Below are 25,747 nucleotides of genomic sequence, written 5' to 3' on the forward strand. Positions count from 1 at the left end.
GTTCTGCTGTTGTGCACGAAGTCGTGGGCTCGACTCGCTACCGTGGCAGCATTCTGCTGGAGGCAGAATTGAAGGTGCGCTTAGCTTCAGGGGCGCTTTATAGGAACCAAAGTAATGCTACACCGTCCTCATAACGTTAAATCCCATTCGTCATAGGGAACAAAGCACTTTTAACAAGAACGAAACGCCAAGCGATTTCTCGTATACGCATATATATATTGTTTCGCTCCTATTTGATTTAATTACGGCAACGACGAACTTGTATGGAGTGCCGTTCCCGAGTGAGAGTTTTCGTGTACAAACAAACCGGCAATATTTCCCTAATGCACCGTTGTATCATTAGTGTCTTCCGCAAGAAAAAGAAGAATGCGCCACAAGGAGAGCGTGTGCACCAGCGCGACAAGCGATGACGTCGTCGCATATCTGCTGTAGAAACAGCCGGGCGCGCGACGAAGGAGTCGGCGAAGCTTCTCCGCAGACGCAAGGACACACGGCTTGCATCGGCGCTCCTGCGATGCGACGGATCAGTGTTGGCGGCCGAGACGCGAACGCACCACACCGGTGCACGCTCAACATTCGCGCAACTGCACCCGCGGCTCCGGCTCGGCAATGGTGGCCGTGGCACAGGTCGTTCCGGGGTTGATTGTGAGCAGCATCGGCCTGGCTCTCAATTTCACCGCGAGGCTGATGAAAAACAACGCTAATGACCCCGACGTGTGCACAACCATCGTAAGTTCAATCCTTTATATGTTTGTATATATATATATTTTATTTTGTTTTTATATAAATATATATAGTGTGGTCTATAAATTGCTTGCGCAATAATTTCTGCGCAGAAAACGGCATGAGGGACAGAATTGGCCATTACGACGAACACATGCGATAACTTCTAATTGATGCTGCTACAACATTGACACAAACTTCAATACCACTACAGGACGTTTAAGCGCAAGTCATCTTTGCACGAGAAAGTGAAGGCAGGAAAAAGAAAAAAAAACACAACCTAATTCGTATAACAAGAAGCACAATGTGTGGTCAAGGCACCTGATGTGACACATACCGCCGGTTATGAATTCCCTTATGTCAAAGTGGTATGAAATAGGGGAGGGGGGGGGTTGCTGTTGCTTACGCAAGTTTCCTACAAATGCCATACCTTTGTTGCTTTCATAGTTTTCAGGTGACTGCTACATGTGAACTTGCTCGTTCCTTCTGGAACTGAAACACCTTTTGCTGGTTAAGATGGCGCGGGTTAGGCCGTAAAGCGGCTGCAACCAAATAGTTTTTTTTTTGGCTTCGTGCTGTTACTGTGACTGCGACGTTCAACTGCTAAGAAATTCGATGACTTGGCCTTTGCTCCCGGTCACGGCGGTCATGTTGCGAAAGTTTCAAAAAGCCGGAACATCTTGGGTGCTGAGTTCTCGACGCAGATAACGTCACTTGTAGCACGGCGAGAAATTTGAGCTAAGGAGATCACATGTAGGAGCCCTCCGTTTGTCGACGTCATAGTCCAGTTGAAATATTGATTTTGCTCATGACAAACTATCCGTTTACATTTGACATCGTTTTCAGCAGAGGTGTTCGCCTCCCTGCACACATAATCTTCTGCAAGAGCTTCCAATAGCCATGACTGTGCTAACGAACGGGAAAGATTGCGTAACTATAGGAAGTTTTTTTTTCCCCACTAGCTTTACCTCGCAGCCAGTCCACGCGGGTGAAAACCTTTACGTATGAAATCGTTTACAACTGTGACCAAACGTCACTGTCTCAGGCCCTGTAAAGATATAGGAAAATGAATTTTTGAGAATGCTGTATCTTTATAACTAGCGCTTGAGTTCGAATACTTCTGTGAGCGTTAACGTTCTCTTCCAAATGTCTGCGGCTCGCGAGAACGTTATCGTGCATAACCTTTTTGAACTGTTGGTTTGTCAACGTTTCTAACCTTGGGGCACGTTACTACTGCCGAACGATGCAAAAAAATACGGAGAGGCGCTAATTGCAGGCGATGTTCGCGCTATGCGTTACTGCAAAGTTACTGACGAGCGGAAGACCAGTTTCCTGTACAAATACGCCGTAGGTGTATCACTGCAGGAAGCTATTGACACACCTGTGCTCTTGGGTAACTTTTCCTTGAGCCGGAAAGCGTTAACGTGCGATTTCGTACCCACTGCCTTTTTGCATGAGTCCTTTTGATTTTGGCACGCTCTAAGACACATTAACCACTAATTGGCGATAAAATGTATTGGACCGTGTAATGGCACTGCGTAACAACAGAACCTCATGCTTGGGAGGTCGCCGTAGTAGCGAGTGGATCTAATTCTCAGTCTAGTGGAATTAATAAAACTCGCAGTGTTACGCTCTTGCAAAATTAGGAGTACAACGCTATAGGATGGCGCTTGTGAAAGAGAAACAATTTCGTTTGCAGCGAGAAACTCGCAGGTACAGAGTGCTTTGTGGCTGGGTGGATTGTCGTTATGCAGCACCCAAGTTTTTGTGCGCCACAAATTTGGCTGTTTTCGCAGAAAAACCTCCCTCAGACTCACTAAAACATGGGTATAAAACTCACTTTTGATGGTCTGGCCATACGGGTCAAATCTCTGATGGCGAATGGTGTAAATGTCGGGAAAGACTATGACCATGCACTTCGTCTAGCTGCGGACTTTCAGCCGTAGTAACATTGGCTCTTCCGCAGCGAAGGCTGTTGCTCCGTCTTAGCATCATACTCGTACACCGGAGTTTCGTTGTCAGTGATTATTGCCGACGTGAAAGACATTCGGCACATTTGGATGCGACTGATGTAGCTATCATTTCAAAATTAAAAAAATAATAATTGAGGATTCATTGCACTCTGTGAAGGTGAATTACCAGTGAAGCTGTAGCACTTCACACAGGGCTAGACGAGGGTGCATGTATTTGTGGTAGTGAAGGCATTACTGTAATATAGACTCTTTGGTTCGGTTACAAACTTGGCCAAAGTTAAATTTATACACGACCACTGTTGAGTAGTTGAGTGAGTTGAATTGGGGTGGCATTTCAAAGGAAACTGTTGTAGCAGAAACTGAGTGAACCATTTATTTTATGGTTTTGAAATGGCCACATTGAGGTCTCCAGCGATGATCACAAGGGTAGTGTCATCACGGCAACCCATGCAAGGTGCGTTAACACTTGGGTTACACGTCACACTTGGGTGTGCCGACATATATATATATATATATATATATATATATAAACGAGAAGAAAGGGGGTTAACCAAGTGTCCCGATTTTATTAGTCATAGCATAAGAAGCCAACAAACATTGACACCAAGGACAACATAGGGGAAATGGCTTGTGCTTAATAAATGAAAATAAAGAAACGAAGAATTAATGGAAATTAAAGTGGATGAAAAAACAACTTGCCGCAGGTGGGAACCGAACCCGGAGCCTTCGCATTTCGCGTGCGATGCTCTACCAATTGAGCTACCGCGGCGCTGTTTTCCCATCCACTTTCTTGGGTATTTATGTGTCCTAGTAGAACCCTGGGAGTGTTAGCCAGCGCCACCACACACAGACCTTGGCGGCGGACGTGGGACGTCCTTTTTGCCGCAGGCGTCACGAGAACGTGATCTTTCTTGGGTGAAGGCAACTGGTCAATAAACCCACACATGCTACCTATATATGCTACATATATATATATATATATATATATATATATATATATATATATATATATATATATATATATATATTATATATATATATATTTATATATATATATATATAAATATTGTGGGCGTTTATTACGCTTGTCTTTATCTGTATATTATCATCATCGTCATACGTTGACTGATCCTTATCTTCAGTTCCGTGTGTGATCACCATCGCCGGGTGTGTGCCTTTGCTGGTTCGACGCCGAGTACTCGGGCCAAATAAACGTCGCTCCAAAAGAGACGTCATAACACACACACACACACACACACACACACACACACACACACACACACACACACACACACACACACACACACACACACACACACACACGCACACACACACACACACACACACACACACACACACACACCATCCCCGTGTGTACCACTATTCCGTCTTTCGTTTGTACGACACAGACACCTGCTCACAATCGGTGGCATTGTCTTCTTGCGAGTCAAGGTTGTGTGGCCGTACACATTTGGTCCTTTGCGTATATGGCAACGCCTCCGGCTCATGAGTCCACGTGCTCTTGTTCACAAACCATTCCAGTCTGCCCATCGATTTGAAACAATGGATCTTTATTTATTTATTACATTTCTAACTATCCTTTATTATTGTTACAGGCGGTCTGATTGAAGCCCGCTTTACTCCATCCTCGGGGTCTGCCCGGTATTGCACTATATATGGCATCTGCCGAGGCTTGCCTCTTTTATTGTTGACGCACAACAATAAAACATGCATGGAAATATTTATTCATTTCTTAAATTTATTACGACATTATTATTATTATTAGGGGCGGAGTGCTTGGAGCCTGCTTCACCTCCGCCGTGGGTCGGCCCGATCTCCAGGATCAGCCCACGCTAACCTATTTTATTGTTGACGCATGAACACGGATAATGCATGTAACCCTAGCCATATACAGCTTCACTGTGCAACACAGCTCAAATGTGACCGTTTTTTTTTAAATTATGGGGTTTTACGTGATAAAACCACTCTCTGATTATGAGGCACGCCGTAGTGGTGGACTCCGGAAATTTTGACCACCTGGGGTTCTTTAACGTGCACCTAAATCTAAACACACGGGTGTTTTAGCATTTCGCCCCCATCGAAATGCGGCCGCCGGTGCCGGGATTCGATCCCGCGACCTCGTGCTCCGCAGCCCAACACCATAGCCACTGAGCAACCAAGGCGGGTGATGTGGCCGTTTGGAGACGATTGTTAAAATCAAGCGCAAATGGCGGAAGCTGCTCGACGCGTACAATTAGGATTTCCAGAACACGTTCGCAAGGTGGCGGCGCGCACTTAGAGAACTGCGCTGCTACGCAAGGCAACTTTTTCATTTCATTTCATTTTTGACGGTGTTATAATCTAGATAGATAAAGTACTTTCTCGAAAACAGAGGTCGTCTCAAACATTTTTGATACCACCTCGCATTTATACATATGCCCATCCGTACTAGGCCTACATATGTGCCAGGTCTGGGAGTTCACTTAGTGGACATGCCCATTGAGTCTGCTGCTGAAGTGGCTGGGCGCATACCCCAGCCCCATCTTTCGGACGCATACACCAGCCCAGCCAATTAGCACTTCAGCAGCAAACGAAATGGACATGTCCACTAGGTGGCCCCTTACGGAATAAATTGACTGCAACAGACACACTCTCAAGCGCATAATTCCTTCATTAAAGCGAAGCTTTCGGTGCCTTCTTCTCCGGAATTTGGCGCATCATCTCGGGCGCTTTATCGCCGAATAAAGCAGGCCGAACCTGTAGACAACTGTTCTCTGCGGTCACGTGGGTCAGGTGGGTCGCGTGGTGGGGGGGACAGTGCCTATGGAGGTCTCCATGCCATGCAGGGCGGACACGTAATCACTGTGCTGCAAAACGAAGTGGTTGGGACAAACAGTTTTATAGGATTTTAGTAAGTGGTTGACGAAAGCTTCCGTTCATACATGTTCCAGCATCCGCATTTTATTAGCACAATTTTTGTTCTGCTAATTACGCATATGTAAAAAAAAAAACAGTGCGCACAGCGCAAATGCGCAGGCGTCTGCCCTACTATCAGAGCGTCACTATTTTACATTCTGGAGTTTTCTTAGCAATGCACGCTCTTCGACACATACAAGAATCTCCTAGCGCCCAAAGCCCGCAACCAGAACGAAATTGCAAGTATAAGTTACGAATAAGTAAGGACGAACAAAGTGGATGCATAGGTTGATAAGTACAACTAACGTCTTTTTTTTTGATTAGATATGCACGCTTGTAAATGCACGAACGCTTCAAGCTGTTGCGTCTCAACACGGCAAAGGGCATTCCTTGCGTGTTTCCGACGAGGCACCCCACCGCTTCATCAGCGCCCATCCACACGTCGACGCGACTCTGACGGTCAACAAAGAACCTTCCCTCAATGTGGCAACGACCACCTGATTCTGTAGACGCGGTAACAACCGTGAAGGGTCGCTGCAAGCTGACTGCCACTGAGAGCCCGCTATTTGATGAAAGGGGCCCACGTCGAGGACTACCGTGGTAACCGCGCCGACCCGAATTGCCACGTGGTTGCCTCGTTTGCGGCGGCGATTGTGCAACACTGGAGGTGGAGTCCGGCGGTACGGTGCGACTTCACAGGAGGCATTTTGCGAACGGTTGGACAATTACGCTTGGACGAGATACAATCATTCGATTCCCTCGTCTAGTCGTCTAGAGAAGACAACTGTTTTAAAAGCGGGCACCTTTGGCGCGAGAAAGGGGGGGGGGGGTGTAGTGGCGACGTGTCCTAATGTGAGCTTAGACATTTAATATTCTCCCACATGGAGTAAGCTTCCGTATTCGGAGACAAATGTTAATAATGTAAAATAAACATTTTGCCTTCGCTCCTACTCCCGGACGTACTCATCCCTGTGCCTGGAAGATTCCTGGCCTCAACGCTACCCCGGGCGGCCACAAAGTAGCATGTTTTTTTTTTTACACAGCAGCCACAGGCTGGAACGTCGTCCCAAGGACATTGCTACTATCAGCTGCTCAAGATGATTCTTTCACGCTTTAAGTATTAATCTGTAATGAATTAACTGCTTATTTTATTGCTGTATATACGTGGATATCTTTTTTGCATCCCGCACTACTCATCTTCCTAATTTAACTGCATTTTACCTACATCGCTTGCGCATATTTTTACTAATGTACCTGTTCCCGCCGCATTGAATGAGTAGTCATGGCGCTGCGCTGTTGACCACAAAATCTCCGCTTCAATTCCTGCCACGGCAGCCGCATCTAGGTGCCGCCGGCATGCAAAAAACGCCCGTGCGCCCGGTTTCGGCTGCGCATTAAAGAACCGCAGAAAGTAAAACCTTATCCACATTACCTACAGCGTCCCTTATAACCCGCTGTTCCCACGGGTTTCAGGACGTTAAACTTCGCAAATATATAATGCATCTGCAAAACTTACTTATTGAAACCTTAAGTTTAAGACCGCGCTAATTAGTGGTCGTTAAGACAATAAAATGCAATGACACGTGTGCACGCGGAGGAAAGTTTTCGTTTATTGGTTAGCAAACATGAGTGCTCGACATGAGCGCTGAAACTGAGCGCACTTACTTGAAAGTGACACATCGCATTCGAGAACATCCTTCGCGGCCTTCAGTGGTTGCAGATCGTTGCTTCGTTTCCTTTTGATAGCTCTTTGACCTCTGTGCGACCGCTTCTGGCGCAGAAAATATTTGCGCGCTGCCGGATGACTGCATGGTGCAGTTTAGCGTGACGCCTGCGCGCCACACTCGCCCACGAAAATACCGCTGGCACGTGCGCCCGTGGCCACGCTCCGCGGAGCGCCATTGCGTACCGTGTGGCCGCACACCGAAGCGAACCTCCGCATACGCAGCGATACCTAAAGGCGCGGCTTCGTGTTCTGTACATTGCTTGGATCAAGCCTGCGTATCGGTGCGGTGAACCAAACTTGGCTTAAAGTAGCATGTTCGCGTAGCAGCAAGCCAGCCCTAGCGTATATGTATACCGCACACGCAAGGAACACGGTTTCACCACGTCGACCTTACTGCACTGCGCTTTTGACTCCAGTGAACATTTCCGTCGGCGCGAAAATATTGCGCAAGATGGCAGGAAGCCACGCCTCCACTGCAGCTGCGCAGGTTTGCTCCTGTGCGCGGCCGTGGAAGCTGTACCGGCGCTCGGCGGAGTTCGGCCTTGCGCTGGCGTTCCTGCAGTACCTTGTGCGCGACTGTACACTTATACTTTGCTTCGGGATCCGCCGTGGTTGCTTAATGGCTCTTGTGTTGGGCTGCTGAGCACGAAGTCGCGGGATCAAATACCGGCCACGGCGGCCGCATTTCGATGGAGTCGAAATGCGAAAACACCCGTGTACTTACATTTAGCTGCACGTTAAAGAACCCCTGGTGGTCAAATTTCCGGAGTCCTCCGCTACGGCGTGCCTCATAATCAGAAAGTGGTTTTGGCACGTAAAACCACAGAATTTATTTATTTTTTCACTTCAGTCTGTGGGGCCGTCGGCGTATATGCCTCGAAGCATGTGAAAGTCTTGGTCCCATTTTCCCGTTGTGTAAAAATTTGCCTGTTTAAACATGTGGTTAAAGCGATGAAAGTATTTTTAGAGCACAGAGAACCTTTTACGCCGTGCTTGCTTGTTCATTAACTTATACGACGCACAACTGACGTGGCGGCTGAGTAGATAATTGTATTGCGATAGCAATTATACTGCAGGCGCATTTCTGCCGTCGCCGTGAGGTTCCGCATGAGTGAAAGCGTGGGAGGGTGGGCCGGCGGACGCGGTTCAACCTCGCGCGCGCGAGTGAGGAACGCAGCCCGAATGCGTGCCCTCTCCTGTGGGGTTCAAGGCGAGGCAGTGAGGCGAGGGAGGAGGGGCGTCCTTCTCCACTGGCTGCTACGGTGCCTCGACGGCCTTTTCGCCCTCCGCTCCGTACAAAGTGGACACAACCGCGGCGACTACGACGGCGTCGGCCACACTAATCGCGGACGCCGTAGGGACGCGTTGCCGGCGCTCGTGTGCCTTGAAAGCGGTGTGCGATGTGGCTAAACTGCGAAGCCGCGCTGGCCTCATCTTCAAAGCGATCTGTGATGTTTGCAGGGTGCGCTTAGCACTGGTAGCTTCTTATGCGCTGTGCTTTCGACGTTTCGTACGTGTTGAAGCGACAGATGCACGGAGGTCAGTTGGCTCGCGGCTGCTGCCGCTAGTTTCCGCTGTCATCGAGCGATGTGTGCTGATGTTTACCTGTGCGCGCGTGACACCGTGCTGGTTAATTTAGTTAAAACACGTTGACGGGCTAGTTAGTTTGAATCCATGATAGAATGTGTAAGCGGGACTGAAGAGGAGCGTACGAAGAAGCAGACACACAAAGACATCGCTGTCTCCGTATGTCTGTTTCTTTCTACGTCCTGGTTGTCACGCTTACATATTCTATCATTGTATATTTAGTTAGTAAGCGAATGTTTACAAGTTTATACGGCCGATAAAACGACTATCCTTACTTCGTACAGCTATCTACTAATTTGCTATCGCAATCGGTCCAGCTCCTTTCGGGCTGAACTGCGAATTTTTTTATTTAGTTACTTCCGGGACCATCAGGCTTTACAGAATGGGGTGGGAAAATACTGCCAAAATGCAAAAATGCAAAATGCAGATACAGGGAAAATCCAGTATGTAATATTAGTGTTGATCGCGGACTTCGAATTTTTTTTGGTCCGTAGTGAAGACAATAACGGTGGAAAGGTGGTCCCTGTTTTGAATAGGCTTTGGAATGAAGAAAGAGTACTGGTTATTCCGGCAACTTTCATGTGGTTATTGGAACGAGTAAATTACGGTTAAGAGTAGTAAAAGGTATTTGACTTAGGTGCTCCTTACTCAATTAAATCTTGCGAGAAACACATAAACGACTTACAAGACGACTTACAAGCGACTTACAAGCTTTTGTTGTCGACTTACAAAACGACACCAAAAAGGCTGAAATATTTAGCGCTGATAAAGCTAGCAGACTGAATATGAATAACTTCAATAGCGTTAGGAAATGATTAAGTGTGAGTGTTTGTCAATGATTGAGGGTAATGTATTCGCACTCTCCGAGCCGGAGGGGACGAGGCGACAACAAACCCACCCCGCGTGCATTTACGCATGGTTCGACTGCTGACCGGTGATAAGGTCCACGCCTGATCGACCGTGGATCAGAGGTATGAGACGGGAGGCGAAGTAAAAACACGCGCTCAATTTAATAAAATAAAAGCAGGCCAGAGACATGATGAAAAAAAGAATAGCAAACTGAAAGCAGATGTTGCAGAGCCTCACAGAAGGCGGGCGATTCACACACAGCACCAACTCTGACGTGACGTGTGACACAAAGCCCACCACGTGGAAATTTCTAACACTCGTGAAATAAAAAACAATTACGCAACACAAATGAAAAATACACGCGACAATAAACGTGGCAAACACTACACTAACAGAACATACAAAATTGAACACACGATGAATATGTAAATGAAATATGGAACGCGATTAAAAAAAAGAGTCTGGCGGAAAGTTCTTAGAGCAGGTTGTAACACGAGGCCTATCTGTGGCGTGCTCGCCGAGATTTCGATCTGAAAAAGCGGCGGGCTGCCGGTACCTCGCTGCCGAAGATCTTGACAGACTTGCACCGTCCGTTGATCTACCGGCAAAGACACCGGCCTGGGCGTTTCAGGCTGCCGACCACCTCTTCAGCTGTCTCTCGGTGCATGACCCCGCTGCTCGGTCTTCCAAACTACTCTGCCCGCTCGCCGTGGCTAGCTCGTCTCTCGTCACACTTTTGCGACCCACGTGACCACCGGTCCGGCGAGCTCAGGAACAAAAATTGGAGGACGCTTGGAGAGTGGAACGCGATAACGTTATCGCACCCCGTTCGTACCGCCTACTCAAACGATCTACGCGAGCCAAACAACCGGGCCGCGACGCGCCATGAAGGCGGACGCGATCATGGGGTGAGTGGCGCGCCACGTGTCGGGGCAGCGCCGTACATTGCGAGGAGGGGGTCTTCTGTGCTTGCCGCAAGATGGCTCTGCGTGTGCGCATAGCGAAGAAGAAATGTAGCGGAAACGTACTTCGCTACTCGTGAAACTGCTACTTCTGCAATTTACATGGTCATAATTACCGATATACACCGCAGTATAACTTTCTACGGCACGTTTCTAAGGCAACACCGCATTCACTAGAAGCGATTTTGTCCCGCTTTGAACGATCGAACTCGTGGCTGAGTGGTAGCGTCTCACACTCCCGAGACCCTGGTTCGATTCCCACCAGCCCATCTTGCAAGATGTTTTTTTTATTTATGAAGTGCCTTCTGGGATTTATCGCTCACGGCCGACGCCGCTGACGCCGACGCCGACGACACCGGCTTTTCTGCGACACGAGCTCCTTAACGCTGTCGCGTTAATAGGGAGCTTGCCTCCCTGCCACCATCTAAGCGGCACTGTGACTGCGTTGGCAATGGCGGCCATGTCGACATGGACGCGGACACGCACTTTGTGACAGGGTTACACACAAACGAAGAAAAAGAGATATAATTTTCGCTTAAAGAGTAGATAGCCTCAGTCCAGGCCTGCTGTAGTAAGCAGATATTCTTGTCCCGAGTGAGAGGTTAGGGAGCATTCAGGAGTGTCGTTGGCGGCATGTTTTTGTGGTATTAGAGGAGCCGGTCAGGCGGTCAGTGCGCGAGTAACACAAAACACCCCAAAAAACATGAGTTGAAAGTGTGACTTGAGTAGCATAGCAGCAATGTGTCGAGTAATTTTGAAGTAGTTGAAATGACAAGGAGTCTGGGGTGCATTGTATGGGGTAACTGGAAGGCAGCGGCATGGGCTTTCAAAGGTCGTTAGCCCCAGTAGCTCAACGTGCCGACCCCCTAGGTGGGAGAATTCCTTATTCCAGGAACCCTCTCTCTGGCTTGGGTGCCTCCATGGCCCGGGCGACGAGACCGCGTTGGTCCAGGAACAGGGAAAATAGAGAAGTTTTCACGAAGGCAACGTATTGTGCGGTTAGCATTATTGGACACGTACCCGGTCTGGTCATTTCAGGACACGTCATTAGCAGTGTTATCAGTTAGATGCTTGCATTTATTAATGAAAGAGATAGCCTAGCTATGGAATTAGTAAGAAGTGTCCGGCAGGGTAGTCTTACGAGTGATTATCATCGCATTGCATTTGCTTACATAAAGAGCCATAAAAGATGCATCACACCAGTTGGAAATTTTATTAGGGTCGGCTTGAAAAATAGAGGTCCTTCGATTCTCTAGAAAGCGCAGCCATCTGCGAGAAGTCCCATAAGTGGTAATATGTCGAAAAGATCGTTATTATTAAAGAAAGAAACGGAGGGTCCCAGTGCTCGGACCTTGCTAAAAGAGGAAGCGACGTTCTGATGATGAGCATGAGGTCGCGGCTTCGTTTCGAGACCGTTAAATATTCAGCTAGGAAGAGGAGGATGTATAAAAGAAAATGTAAAGAAATACACGAGCGAAATATGCTCACGTGCCAGTCACACACACAAAAAAAGAACTGCTGAAATACATTAAATTATGTCCCACTGCACCGTCTCTCGTAGGCGAGGCGTTGCTTGCGGGCGTAATTAACAAAAAATAATTCACCAGTTTCTGTGCTCCCCGCTTGCTAGCATATACTCACGTTAACCTGCAGCATTAACCTGCAGCTCGTAACTGAACTCTCCATGAGCAGCAGAATGCGACAAGCTGCCGCCACAGCTACGTGTCGCGCGTAGTCTGAGCCACGTCGTTCGACAGGCTGTAAGGTCGACAAATTTCGAAAAGCAAGACCTTTCATTTCTGCGAACTTGCGTCCACGAAATTGTGATATAACTCGGCAGTAATTCGGCAACCGAGTAGTTTTCAAGAAATTATCATCAATCTGGCTTTATCATGCTCTAGATAAGCCTCAGGTAACCATACATTTAATTATTAACTTACTTTTTTTTTTACCGTGGCATGCTGCCGTGGCTGATCCCAGCAACGACGCCGCCACCGCTTCCTCGAAGCCAACGACGACGAAGGGTGAAATGAATTGCATCGTTCGCAAATGCAGCTCGAGAAGGTGGTCATAACGAAAATTCGACAAAGTTGTACACATGGATATATGTACAGAGCTTGGGTTTGATAAATCCCGTCATTGTGGAATGAATTCCACCACTAGCTGCGTTAAAATAAATGCAGCGAGGTTATCTCGAACAGAAACCGAAGTCGATAACGCTGTTAGACATTTCTCGACAAATGATTCTTGCAGGATGTGTGAAATTTAGGATGTGTAGGATGTGTGAATGTGAAAATTAAAACTAAAACAAAATTATGAGCCATTCCACTCTGTGAAGCTGGATGACAAGAGAAGCTGTTTAGCACTCGACACCGAGGTGACATAGAATTTTGAACAAAGGTACGATCATATCTATTGTCCTGATCGGTGGTCATCGTGACGATAGGTGTGAACACATTCTCGTATCGCCTCTTTTATGGAATGCGTCCGTCACGTAAGACAATGAATGACGCATATCTCCTTAATCAATGGTTTATGTCACCTTAAATAATACAAAAATTAACGCGGGCTTCCCATTACGATGACAGAAGAGAAATTAAATTCTACGCCAGGCACGTACCCAAGGGGGGGCCCGCCTCCACCCCCTGCCCGAAGTTAAGACGCATACACCCCCCCCCCCCCCCGCTCCCCGCCCACGCCACCACTTCTCACACACATTCCTAAAGTGCCGCCAAATCAATGTTGAGACTTGACAGCTATTCGGCGGTCAACATTTTGCTACCTTTTTCACTCCTTTCGGGTGGCGGTAAATATCGGCGACTTCTGGGATGTGAAGGCCAGTTTCCTCATCAATTCGGTGCCCGCGCAATTAACTCGAGATGCATTCAGTTGTCACCGTCTATTCAATGGTCATGCGCATCGTTGTTGCTTCGTTAGTTCAACCTTCTTCGTTTAGACTAATCCAGGGACCGAGAAAGGAATACAGTTTGTGGTCAGCTGATCTGTATGCACGGGGAACGAGTTGCGGCCAGAGAAAATGCCCATTGCGTTTAACTTTTCTTTTTGTTTCATTATTTCCTCAAATGACGGCTCGCCGCGACGCTGACAGATCCTCGGAACCTTGTGTCCGCGATATGGGTTAGATAAGGTGGAAAATAAAATAATGCGAGACAGCGTCCATCATCAAACCCTGCAATAACCCTTCAACTCATAGGCAATATGACTGTCACCCGTTAACTCGTGTGGTTTTTCCCTAATTGTACAGCTCTTTTTGTGCCAAATTGCCAATTGGAAACAAGAGTAGGAAGGATTTGAGAAATTAAGCGATCTACTAAGGGAGAGAGTGCCAAGGCAACAGCCAAACAGGTAGGAAAAGCGGAAATAATAATTTTAACCGTTGTGTATGAAAATGTTTATGGACCAACATCTTATATAAAAAGGAAGTAGAGAAAACGCCGCCGGAAGTGGAGGACAATTCCCTGTGTTCTGAATGACGCTTCTACAGTTATCATTCGAGCCGCTTAACGTTGCCACTTCTCTGCTGTGCTTGTGTAGGTGCTTCTCTAACCATCCACGGTAGGCGCAGTACGTGTAGAATCGTAGCTTTCTGCGCCATAGGCGATTGTACGCGACTGGCGGCCACGCATCGTTACGTAACTTCCCAAATAACAATACGAGCCGGTTGTGGCACTTGTTAGAACAGTAAACGAGGAATCCAAAAGAACTGTGATTGTTCCGCAAATATATATTTATGTATAATTCTTCCAGAGCTAATTTAGAAAACGCTACTATAGTCGGACAAAACTTAAGTCTGCAACTTAAGCACCGCCCACGCCCTCATAACTGCGAGCCACTGTTCCTCCGCCCTCCGAGGCTGCAAATAATTCGTACTTCAAACTTTTTCTGTTACCCCAATAAAGTGGTAAATACAAAAATAAAAGTATTAGCGCGTAATTTTATACCTTTTCCCTCGCCTATCATAGTGGAATGGCGAATGCCTAATCCTTAATTGAACTGAAATAACACTGCTTGCTTCGCTACAACTATTTGTTGTGAAGTTTCAGTTCAGTTGGCAGTGAAGTTTCATGGGTAGAACGGGTTCAGCAGTGAAATGGACTGCCCCGCAGACTTTTGAAAAGTGAAATGCTCAGACTCCGTACATTTATTCAATGTCTGTTGCACATCTAATAGCTTCCTCCGATGAAAAGACTCTTCAAGAGCAGCAGACGCTTCGGAGGTATCAAGTACGACGCCATTTGGAAAAGGCCGCATGACGACGATTTTGTATGCTTCTGTGATTGGCTGGTGGAGTAATACAACTCTGCGTGGTCCGTGTGCCTTTGTTGGCAACTGTTCTTCTTTTAAGTTCTATTCTACTAAAGTAATCTTTACTTTACACTTTCGCTTCTTTGCTTTTTCTTGGCAGTGTTCTTCCTGCGCTTCTTTGCTGCGCGGGTCCATGTGACGTGGTTCTTTGTTTGCCAAGTAAAGGAGAGGTGTATCGCACAGGACGTACCTATAAAGTGCACCTTATTTCATTTCTATTCTGTGGGTTTACGCGTTTTATGGCGAATGGTGGGTGTTATTCACATTTGCACTAGTAAAGGTACCCCCCGCCCCTCATTTGCATAGAAACGTTACCTTGGGTTGGGTCCCCCCCCGAAAAAAAAATCCTGGGTACGTGCCTGTTCTACGCTGGTATGATGAGTGGCAACGGAGTCAGCTGTGGAAGAAGACGACGACGACGGACGAACACGTGAGCAGTGGCACGAGCGCATTCACGCGGTTGCGCCGAGGTGCGCCAACGAGCTAGTTCGCGGGTTGTTTGCGGACGATGGAAATGGCCTAGCCATATACAGCTTCACTTGCAAAAAACGTGTGTTTCGTAAATAGTAATAACATAATATTGATAAGGCAGCACACTTGAAGCAATAACATAATTCACCGAATTGTGCGACAAATATATATGGCTCACCTTGACCTTTCGCAAATGTCCACGCGTCGCATCACTCTGTGGTGGCCTCTGCGCTGTATCTGCGGAACATGCTGCCCAAGCCGTACAACTTGCCTTGAGTGGCACAAACATGATGCCTACATTTCACACCATTATGATCGTGAAATCAGAAAATCTGAAGAACCCCATGCGGCTTACAACAGCTTAATGCCTTGGCATTTCGTTGGAAAGACCTTCATCTCCAAGGCATAGAGTGAGAATTTTTTCTTTATTTTCCTCTAGATTTTTGTCGTTCGGATGGACGCAATGCAAAGTTGTCATATTATTGAAAATATTTCAGCCAGAAAGAAATAACAGGGCAGAACAACGCACACTTACGTCGGAGAGCGGTGTATCAGACGCCACTGTTTGAAGAAATGTTTTCCGCAACGCGTTAAAGCTTTCAAATGTCTTCGGAGTGCCTCCATAATGGTAGCTTGTTGACACGTATTGTTCTGCCCGTGGCATTCGCGGATGAGCGAGAGCGCTACTATGACGAAGGCGCGCCGTCATGCTTCAGCGAATCGCATAAGCTGGGTTGTGGTGGCATCGCATGTAACAAACAGATGCAAATTCGCTCATTTGCATCACAACGCAAGGTTGCTCGTGCCTGACATTCAGTACGCTCTCGAGAGAAGTGAAGCAGGACATAGAAAGCGAAGGCCGAAGAAAAGCAGAACACAATGAAACCTCTTCCGTGCTGTCTTATGCTTATTTTTTTATTGCAGAATGCTCGAAAAAGAGGCTGTGGAAACAATGGGAGAAATTGCAACTTGCGGGGTGTGACGCAGACGGAGGGGAACACGTGACATTGAAACGTCGTGACGCGCACAAATGTGGATACATTTGTCTGTCGGTTGCTTTACGGACAGTGAAAATGATGGCGTAGTTGTGCACGTGTCTGGGTAGATGATTGTGTATGGGGCCCAGCTCCATAGAATGCCTTTTTTTTTCTGTGTGTATGTTTGAAGAAGAGACCATTTTTTAATCCATTAGCATTCTTATGGTACTTCACGCACTTTTCGGGGGCTATCTGTTTTTCCGTGTATGTGTGTTTATATCTATACATGTTTGTCTCTAACCGTTTGCCCGCCTGTCTGGTCAATGGGTAGTTCGTGCTCGAATGGTTGGGGCATCGGGATGATGTGGTGAGGTAACAGAGTTCGAAAACAACGATTGGAATAACTTAAGTGACTGAGCACGTGCTAATGTGCACATCATGCCTCTCTTTAACGAAACCCTTTCGCGCCGACCTGTAGCAATGGGTATGTGCCATTCGGTCTGTGCTGGTCTTCAATAAGCCAATTTGATGCCAACTGGAGTCACTGGGTATGTGCCAGTAGGTGTGTGCTGTTCTTCAATGAAAGTCTCTGATGCCAACTTGGGTAACTAGGTATGTACCACTAGGAATACGCTGCCTCTACGATGACGAGAAATATCACTTAATTTTATGCGATGCTGAGCGGAATCGAATCCTCAAGGAGAGCAACCCGATGTACTAGCAGACTGCGCCACAAATGCACTGGGTATGTTCCGCTTTCCGATGGACGCCTTTGACGTAGATGGTTTAACGAGCTGCGCCATGAATTCGCTGGGTATGTGCTGTTCTTCAACGAACAATTCACCAACTTGCATGGCTGTCCATCTGTCATTAAGTGAGCGGCAATCGAGGGAACATTTCTCAGCGTTCGCAGGCACCGGCGCGCCACGCTTCTCGTCTCCAAAGCTACGCGCGGACTTGCAGGTAGCGCCGCCAGATGGTGCTGCGTGTCCAGAAAGAAGCGCGAGAGAGGAGTCCCGCTGCAGCACACACCTCATGCACAACTCGTTTTGACGGTGGCATTACGTTGTGTGGCTATGCTGATTTAATGCGAACGCACTACCGTGGACATTCGTCGTGAGATGGGTTCTGCCGAATTTTGAAGTGACGCTTTGCCTCTTTGGTTTATTGGCCTCATAATTCTGTGTTGTTTGTCGCACCTGCATCGCATAATTGGTCCACCCCCCCTCCCCTCACCCCCCCTACCAGAGAAGTACTAGGCCATTCCTCGACGCACATCAGTATTCGCCGCGTTCAAACGTTTAGAACCACATAAAAAAGTATACGGCGTTGCGGCCTGTCACGAGCGCAGGAGACGTTGGTGCGCAGCAAGGGCTACCCTTTCGAGACGCACGAAGTGGCGACCGGGGACGGCTACCTGCTGCAACTGCACCGGATACGTCACGGCAGGGATGGACACTGCGGCGCCAACGAGACAGGCGGTGCGTGCTGCGGGCGCGGACCCGTGTTCGTCATGACGGGCCTCCTGGCAGACTCGGCCTCCATTGTGCTCGACTTCCCCAAGCAGTCGCTGGGTGAGTCGAGTCGTTGTACCCTGTTATTTTTTCCCCTCTCTATCTTTTGCGTGATGGGGTGCCAGATTGTGGATAGCTTCGACATATGTGCGAATGCTTGGAGGACTCCCGTTTGTGGACAATATGTAAAGCGCGTATTTTGCAGACAATCTGCATTTAACATCAAACGGACGCCGGAATGATAGTCTGGCGCTGCGTTTGTTCAGCAATTGCATGGGGAGGTACATTATATGCATAATCCTCGCCTACTCGACTACGGGTTTGTCCAAGAGTCTGCATGTCGTTCACACGATTAGTTTCTTGTTCACATGCCCGCATATTTTTCGCACTGGAAAGCATGTTTAAAAAGACTAGAAGACACACTGAAGTTATGGCCGAAAAAATGTGAAGGAAATAATTTCATCACGAATTTTCAGAAAAGGAGAAACGACAGTTGCGCAGTGCAGCGTAAATTTGGGTTAATAATGCAACTTTTTATTGCATGAAATGAAGTAATCATTACTCTTTAAGCTCATGCTTACGTTCGTTCTGTTCTTGTTGCGATGTTTCAGGATACGTGTTGGCTGACAACGGATACGACGTTTGGTTGGGAAACGTCCGTGGTAACACCTACGGAAAAAAACACAAGAATTTGGACGTGAAATCAAAGAAGTTCTGGAACTTCTCGTAAGCACAATGTTATCATATTTTAAACAGCCTTCTCTATGTGTAACCGCGAGGAAAAGTATACACAGCAAAGGGTCGCGCCCCAAAAGAACAGTTTCTTCGCAATTACCATGCGTAAACTGAACTTGGTGACTGCAATGGCGACGAATGCAATTAATGGGGCCAGTTAACGAGTGCACAATGCCAAGATTGGACTGCAGTCCTCGTTTTGATGTCACATTTGCAGGCAGAAGGGGAAACCACTTTTATTGCTACCATCCCTGGTCCCTACACTCTTGCTCAAGAGTGGGCATGAATTACGCTACCCGTGTCTTAAGCAGGTGGCAACAACTGTGAAAGTGCGCGCAATTTAAAAGGCAAATGCAGCTACATTTTTGCATTGAAGTTCGAGTGCATCACGCAAGTTTTATATCACTAAGTTCTAATGCATCACAGAAATCGCAAAGCGCCCACCAGGGAGCATTCTACCTCGATATTTTTTATATAAATTTGTAGCGACATAGGCATTACAAATTAAAGTACAAATACTTAAATCGTAGCCCATGCCGTGCATAACTCTTTCAGCGCACTGACCAACAAACATTTTGAATAATTTCGTGCTTCGTGTGAAGAACGAACTAATACTGTACGAGTATGTGTCGCCTAATAAACAGCTTTACGGGGTGTTGTGAGAGGAGAGGACGTGGTAGCTATGAACAGAGTGCGGTACGGTAAGGTACCTGGGGCAGTAGCAATTGGGGTGAAAGTGGAGAAACGGTTGGGGCAAGAAGGATGAGCATCTTGTGAGAACTCATGAAGATTCAATAAGAGATGCAAGATCGCCTTAGAGCAGACGTACTTATATAACGGCAGAAAGACAAGAAAGGAGTATATTTTTTTACGAAGATAAATATTTAAGATTCTGTGAAAACCGTAAAATCTTCCAAGATGACCCTGAGATGAAAGCTAGTAGTGGAGCGCAGAAACATACTAGGGACAAATAACGGGGACAGACACAAGGGCACAGAAACAGGCGACACATTGCAGATAGCCCGTTATTATATTTCACTGGGTTGAAGACTGCTAGGAAATATCACTGTCAGTGGCGGGCAATTTCGACTAATGCCCGGGGGACGGGTTCAGGAATTTTGTTTTCGGAACAGGTCGTAATATGCCGAGGTGGTCCTTTATCTCATTGTATATGAGCTTGAAATGATCTTTAGATAAGAAGGGCAGCTACATTTAGCGTAATTTCAGTGAATAGCAGATACAGTATATTCGACCATCGTGGGGAAGAGCGGCTGTAGCTTGAGTACAGCGTCGTATTTTGCAATTACATGAATAGTGATGAGCATAGAAATTTCACTAGAGGAGCAATTTTCGACATTCTGCACCGTTTAAGTACGTCCCCAGACTAAGCGCCTGTAATAATATTACAGCATCTCGAGCTCCATTAAAGATGAAACAGCCGTGGTGGTGGGGCGTAGCGAAGCGAAAGCACGGATTGTATGACATTTCTGTGCGTTTTAGTTAACTGTGTGTATGACGCTTTCTCAAAAGTTCGCAAGCTCAATGTTCAGGTACCATCAAGCTCAATATCACCTCTTGTTGACGCGAAGCTTCGTATGCTAGGCCATCACCGTTTCGCTTACGTCAGTCAGTGGGTTGGTCGCTCACTTTCCCGCACGATGTACGTGTGTTTCTGTTTAGAAAATGTTTGTTCCAGTTAACGAAGGCAAGAACATTGTAAATTGCGATGACGGCACTATACCTGCCGATGACGGCACTATAACGGAGCCTTTACATATACATCAGGTTTTCACCAAAATGTCCGAGTCCGCACGATCTCACATCATATTACTACTCGAACCAATAGAACACACAATTGCTCATAAACGAATGGTCACGTTAAACACTTGATGTTGAAGTTATAACGAGTCATGAACGCTTTGTGCAATTGACAATGTGCCTGAGTCTGTTTCCATAATTGCTGGTGATGGCATGAAATGTGCATATACAAAAAAGCCAGGAAAATTCCGCAGTGGGGTAGTTGGTTGGACATAATTAACACTGTTTCGGAGGGCGAGGAAGGGACAGGACTTGAGCGAGAAAACAACACATGACATTTTGCGCTCAGGTGTCGTGTGTTGTTTTCTTCCTCAAGTCCTGTCCCTTCGTCGCTCTGCGCAACAGTCCTAAGTAAAAAAAAAAAAAGTCATATCCGTACGGGAGCACGCTCACACAGAAATCGCAAGTACATATGCAATACATAACTCAATAAATACGCGTAGTTGTGGACCTATGAACATTAAAGCTATACGCGCACCACATACAAGCTCCAGCAAAGCGGTCAGCATAAGCGCTGCATGTTGACCTCCAAAGTAGTGCCACTGAGCGAACTATGTTGTATACATCAAACAATGAATCGCGACGCAAAAGATGCACGGATAATGTCGGCTCATAGGTACATTCTAATGCACACAGACCTCTGAATGAAATAGCGCCCGATATTCAACAGTTTTTTTAGAACCTTGAAATTTCTTAAACTTGGCCTACTCCCCCTTTCGGGTCATTGCATATGAGCCAGTATGTATACTCCCGTTCCCGGCTAATCCTCAGACTGTTCTTCTGCCATGGCGACACATGGACTACAGAAGCCCCAAATTTACTTTATGCAGACAGTTGGCCGTCTCTGCAATGAGCCTCTCTACAGCGAAACGACTTGTACAACGAAAGAATAATTCTGACCCGGTGCTATTGCGAGCGGGGCGTTGAGCGACTTTTGCAGCGAAGTGACCTGTATAACGCATGATTTCAGAGGCCCCAAGCATTTGTTTATATAGCCGTTTGACTGTAGCTGTGCTATGTCACGAGAGGTCCATGACGTATATGTCGTCCATCTCTCTACATACACCCTCTACAGGGTATTCTTTCATCGACAAACGTCGACGAGCGCCTTTCTTCATGTGACGTCACTGCGTCGGCGTCACACAGTGCGCATCGGCATGAACTAGTGTTGACAGTTCGGCAGAGCTTGTGAGCGTGTAAATGCTTAAAAGCACGAACACTGCATGATCATAATGTTCGGACACGTGCTGTGCATAAATAGGAAATTGGATTTTATGCGTTGTCGGAAATGAAAATAAAGATAATTTCATGCATGGAGTCTAGTTATGCATTATTTAATTAATTATTTCACAATAGCCTCACTTCACACAGATTCCAACAGGCGCGTTGCATCTGCATAACCTTTATTATAAGACATTTATCTAACCTTACCAGAAGTAGTTAAAGTTTATGTCATGGCTAGGCGCTGCTGAAATTTCAACGTGACGGGCATTGTGGTGCTGATTAAGCGCAAGGACGAAGGTTCGTTTCCTGCCACCACGGTCGCATGCCGCTATGTCTGTCTGTCTGTCTGTCTGTCTGTCTGTCTGTCTGTCTGTCTGCCTGTCTGCCTGTCTGTCTGTCTGTCTGTCTGTCTGTCTGTCTGTCTGTCTGTCTGTCTGTCTGTCTGTCTGTCTGTCTGTCTGTCCGTCTGTCCGTCTGTCTGTCTGTCTGTCTGTCTGTCTGCCTGTCCGTCTGTCTGTCTGTCTGTCTGTCTGTCTGTCTGTCTGTCTGTCTGTCTGTCTGTCTGTCTGTCTGTCTGTCTGTCTGTCTGTCTGTCTGTCTGTCTGTCTGTCTGTCTGTCTGTCTGTCTGTCTGTCTGCCTGCCTGCCTGTCTGTCTGCCTGTCTGTCTGTCTGTCTGTCTGTCTGTCTGCCTGCCAGTCTGCCTGTCTGTCTGTGTGTCTGTCTGTCTGTCTGTCTACTCTTACGTCATGTGACCCAATTAAATTATCTGCTAACACTTGAGCCACTACGTATGGCGTCGATGCCATGGTAGTTCAATCGTCGTCATACGGTCATGATCGTCCCGTTCTAGTCACGTCGTTCTCGTATTTCTGTTGTACTAATGTCGGTTTCTCAGAAACGTCTGAAAATTGTCGTCACAGCCTCATCGTCATACCGCCTTCGGAGTTCCATCGACGTCATTCCATCGCAATCATGTTGTCGTCATTCAATCGTGACATGTCGCGGTTGTTATGCCATGGTCATCATTGCCTAGTCGACAGATGGCCATCGTCATGCGTTAGTTCTCATGCTTTGGTCGTGATACCGTTGTGGTCATTCCCATCATCGTCATTCCGTATTCGTCATCTGATTCTGGTCATACTCTCGTAGTCCTGCCATTTTCGTCAAGCATTCCTCGTCACGCCCTCATCGTCGTACAGCTGTCGCCCTTACATTGTCACCAGGCCACAGTCGTCACGCAGTTGTCGCATCGTCGCCATAATTTCAGAAATGCCATCCAATTGTTTCCGTGCCGTCGTTGTCATACCATCTTCGTCCTTCCATGAACATCATTTCTCCTTCATCTCTTTATAATTGGGCTATCGTCAATCAATCGTGACATTGCCAACGTCGTATTGACATTGTAGTTGCATCGCGGTTATTTATCGTTATCACTTCAGGATCATCTCATCATCGTCATGCCGTCGTCCTCATATTGCCTTCTCGTTCCATTGTCGTCATTCTTTCTTCGTAATTCCATCGTCGTCACTGCATGCGCCGTGGGCGTAGTCTTCGTCCTACCGTCGTGAGATAAACTTGTCGATTGATGGTCATAACAAAGCGGGACAAACATGGAGACAGTGTATGTCGCACATCAGCGAAGCACTTAAAATCTCAGGACGACCACTGCAGATTCCAAAATAACGTTGTCTTAGTCAGTACGGTGTGTCACTACGTAGTCGCTAGACTGCGTGAATGGTAAGCGCATTGTCTTCGATAGTCATCTTAAGATGACTCCTGCTGGAAGTATTTCGTCTTCACGACGGTAAAAAAAAAACTCTGGTCAACATTGTTCCTATGTTATTGGAACCTCGAATTCGTACAGGTGATCAGGCGCCGAGCGGACGACACGACGTTCGATGGACGTAGCGCTGGGAGTTTGACAGTGGGCCCGCCTGTCACCAAGGGCACGTGCATTGGGGGGATCGGTAGTGGCGGCGAAAGGCAAACTTGAAGAGTTACTAGACATCACAGAGTCGAATCAAGAAGACGAAGAGTTGGAAATACATTTGCATGACAATTGCGCTAAGGAGAGTGGAAACTATTTGACTGGCGCGAGACTCGCTGCGAAAAATTCACTAGACTGTCTTCAGGTATGCAGGCTATACTTCGTATAGCAACCATGAAAGGAATCAATGAGGGGTATTTCGGTGCAGCAGGTTACAATTTTCAAAAGCAGAAGACGTGCCTAGAGGCAGAGTCCTCTGTAATCTTTTGTTGCTGCACAAAAATATGTAGATTGTCGATAGCGATAACTGATGGGCCACTTTGTCCTACCTGTGCGTGTACGTGTTAATGGAAAAATTAAAAAAAAGAAATTCGCAACAAGCTCTTAGAGTACCTAAATAAAGAGGTCGCAAACTAATTCTGGAACGTTCCCAATTTTTCTTTCAGGCATAGTGTGACTCGCTACTGGTTTCCATTATTTTTCTTCATTATTTGTTCAAGTGAGTTGAATAGCCTGCCTCCCTTTATTGCAGAATTAGCCCAACTAATTAAATTTAGACTTTCAAATGTTCATTACCTTTAGATAAATGCTTGAAACTTATGCGGATGCTGCACACTTTTAGAACATTGGATGATAGGGATGTGAAAAAGAAAACAGAACGCATAAAATGTTATTGTGTGAGTGAATTTTTCTTTTGAATTATATGTTCACACGTTAAGCGGCCCAACCTTCGTGTTTGCTGCCTTGGATATGTTTTTAAAGCACTAGGTTGGTTCCCTGCGAACCTACGTGAACAAACAAACGGATCATATTCCAATCTGATATTTAAAAAAAATTGCGTTGCCTACCTTGTAAATGCATTGTACTGAAACAAAAATTGCCAGTGGCTTAGCTCGGCTATGCCAGGATATACGTAGCGAAAGCTAAGGCATAGCATGGTTAGCCTTGGTTAATCTTGAGTGCAAGTCCACGTTAGTCTGGTTGTCTATCTACGTTGCGGTGTTTAGCCAGTTGTTCGGCGCGCTGTTCGTCTCTTTCCTGGGCGATTCGTTTCCTCTTCATCTCGTTCCGATGTCAATTCCAGGCCTCCTCCTGCTCATCAGAATTGTCACCGTCCATACTGCCACCTCGACTGTGGTTGCGGATGCACGCGAGCTCTCCTTTTCAATCCTCCGACATGTTATCAGGCATGCGACGCAGCTGGCGAAGCGAGTAGATGGGAACGCAACGACGAGGTACGCGGCATCACGTCGTGTGCCTACTCGGTGCATGGCTGCGGCGAAATCGCAAGTTCGCGGTTAGTAAAATTTTCGCTTTAAAAGTATAGAGTCAAAATCTGCACATATTGCAAAACAAGGATGCCTAAATTGTTGTCTGAAAAAGTGATACCATTATAATGAAGCCAAATACAGCAATACAAATGGCTCGTCGACAGTCGCCGAACTCGCGGCGATTGACCTCGCGGCTGACTTACTTCTTCAGCAGTGCGGTGTCTCGTCTGCCGCGATACTGTCGGACTCGCGTGCGGCTCTGTGTATGCTGAGGAAGGACTATGCCGGTCTTCCGCTTGTGCATCGCGTGGGATCAAAACTTAGCCATCTCGTAAATCAGGGCTGCGATTTGGCATTGCAATGGGTCCCCGCGCACATCGGCCTGCCCGGGAACGAAGCGGCCGACGCCCTCGCGAAGCAAGCTCTTTCGACTCGCTTCCGCCTCACCAACTCTGTCACCCGTTTCGACGTGGCCAAGACGGCGATACTGCGCATCCTCCGCGCGCAGCACCCGGATCCGCGCGTTGCTGCAGGTATGCCCCCTAGCCTCCTCCCCGCGCGGGTCTCTCCCGCTGGCACCGCTCGTTTCTCCTTCGGCTACGCATCGGATGCTACAACACGGCCGCCAGAATGCACAGACTGCACGGAAGAGGCAGCCCCGCGTGCTTGGATTGCGGCGAGGAGGAG

At 47.2% G+C, this 25,747-nt stretch overlaps 1 protein-coding gene across 2 annotated transcripts in view; it reads left to right on the forward strand.

Moving 5' to 3' along the window:
• Positions 1–463: 463 nt before the first annotated feature.
• LOC135912796 (lipase 3-like) overlaps positions 464–25,747 on the forward strand; it is a 48,167-nt gene continuing 22,883 nt past the window's right edge. Inside the window, exons 1-3 of one of the 2 annotated variants that reach the window (XM_065445347.1) lie at positions 464–729; positions 17,862–18,084; positions 18,636–18,750. In XM_065445347.1, the coding sequence (XP_065301419.1) occupies positions 610–729; positions 17,862–18,084; positions 18,636–18,750 (458 nt within the window). In that variant the 5' untranslated portion in view covers positions 464–609. Of the gene's footprint in view, positions 730–17,029; positions 17,123–17,861; positions 18,085–18,635; positions 18,751–25,747 lie in introns of those variants that run through there. The other variant, XM_065445348.1, reaches the window with a different exon arrangement.

Source organism: Dermacentor albipictus, chromosome 1 (genome assembly GCF_038994185.2).
Source record: "Dermacentor albipictus isolate Rhodes 1998 colony chromosome 1, USDA_Dalb.pri_finalv2, whole genome shotgun sequence".
Lineage (NCBI taxonomy): Eukaryota > Metazoa > Arthropoda > Arachnida > Ixodida > Ixodidae > Dermacentor > Dermacentor albipictus.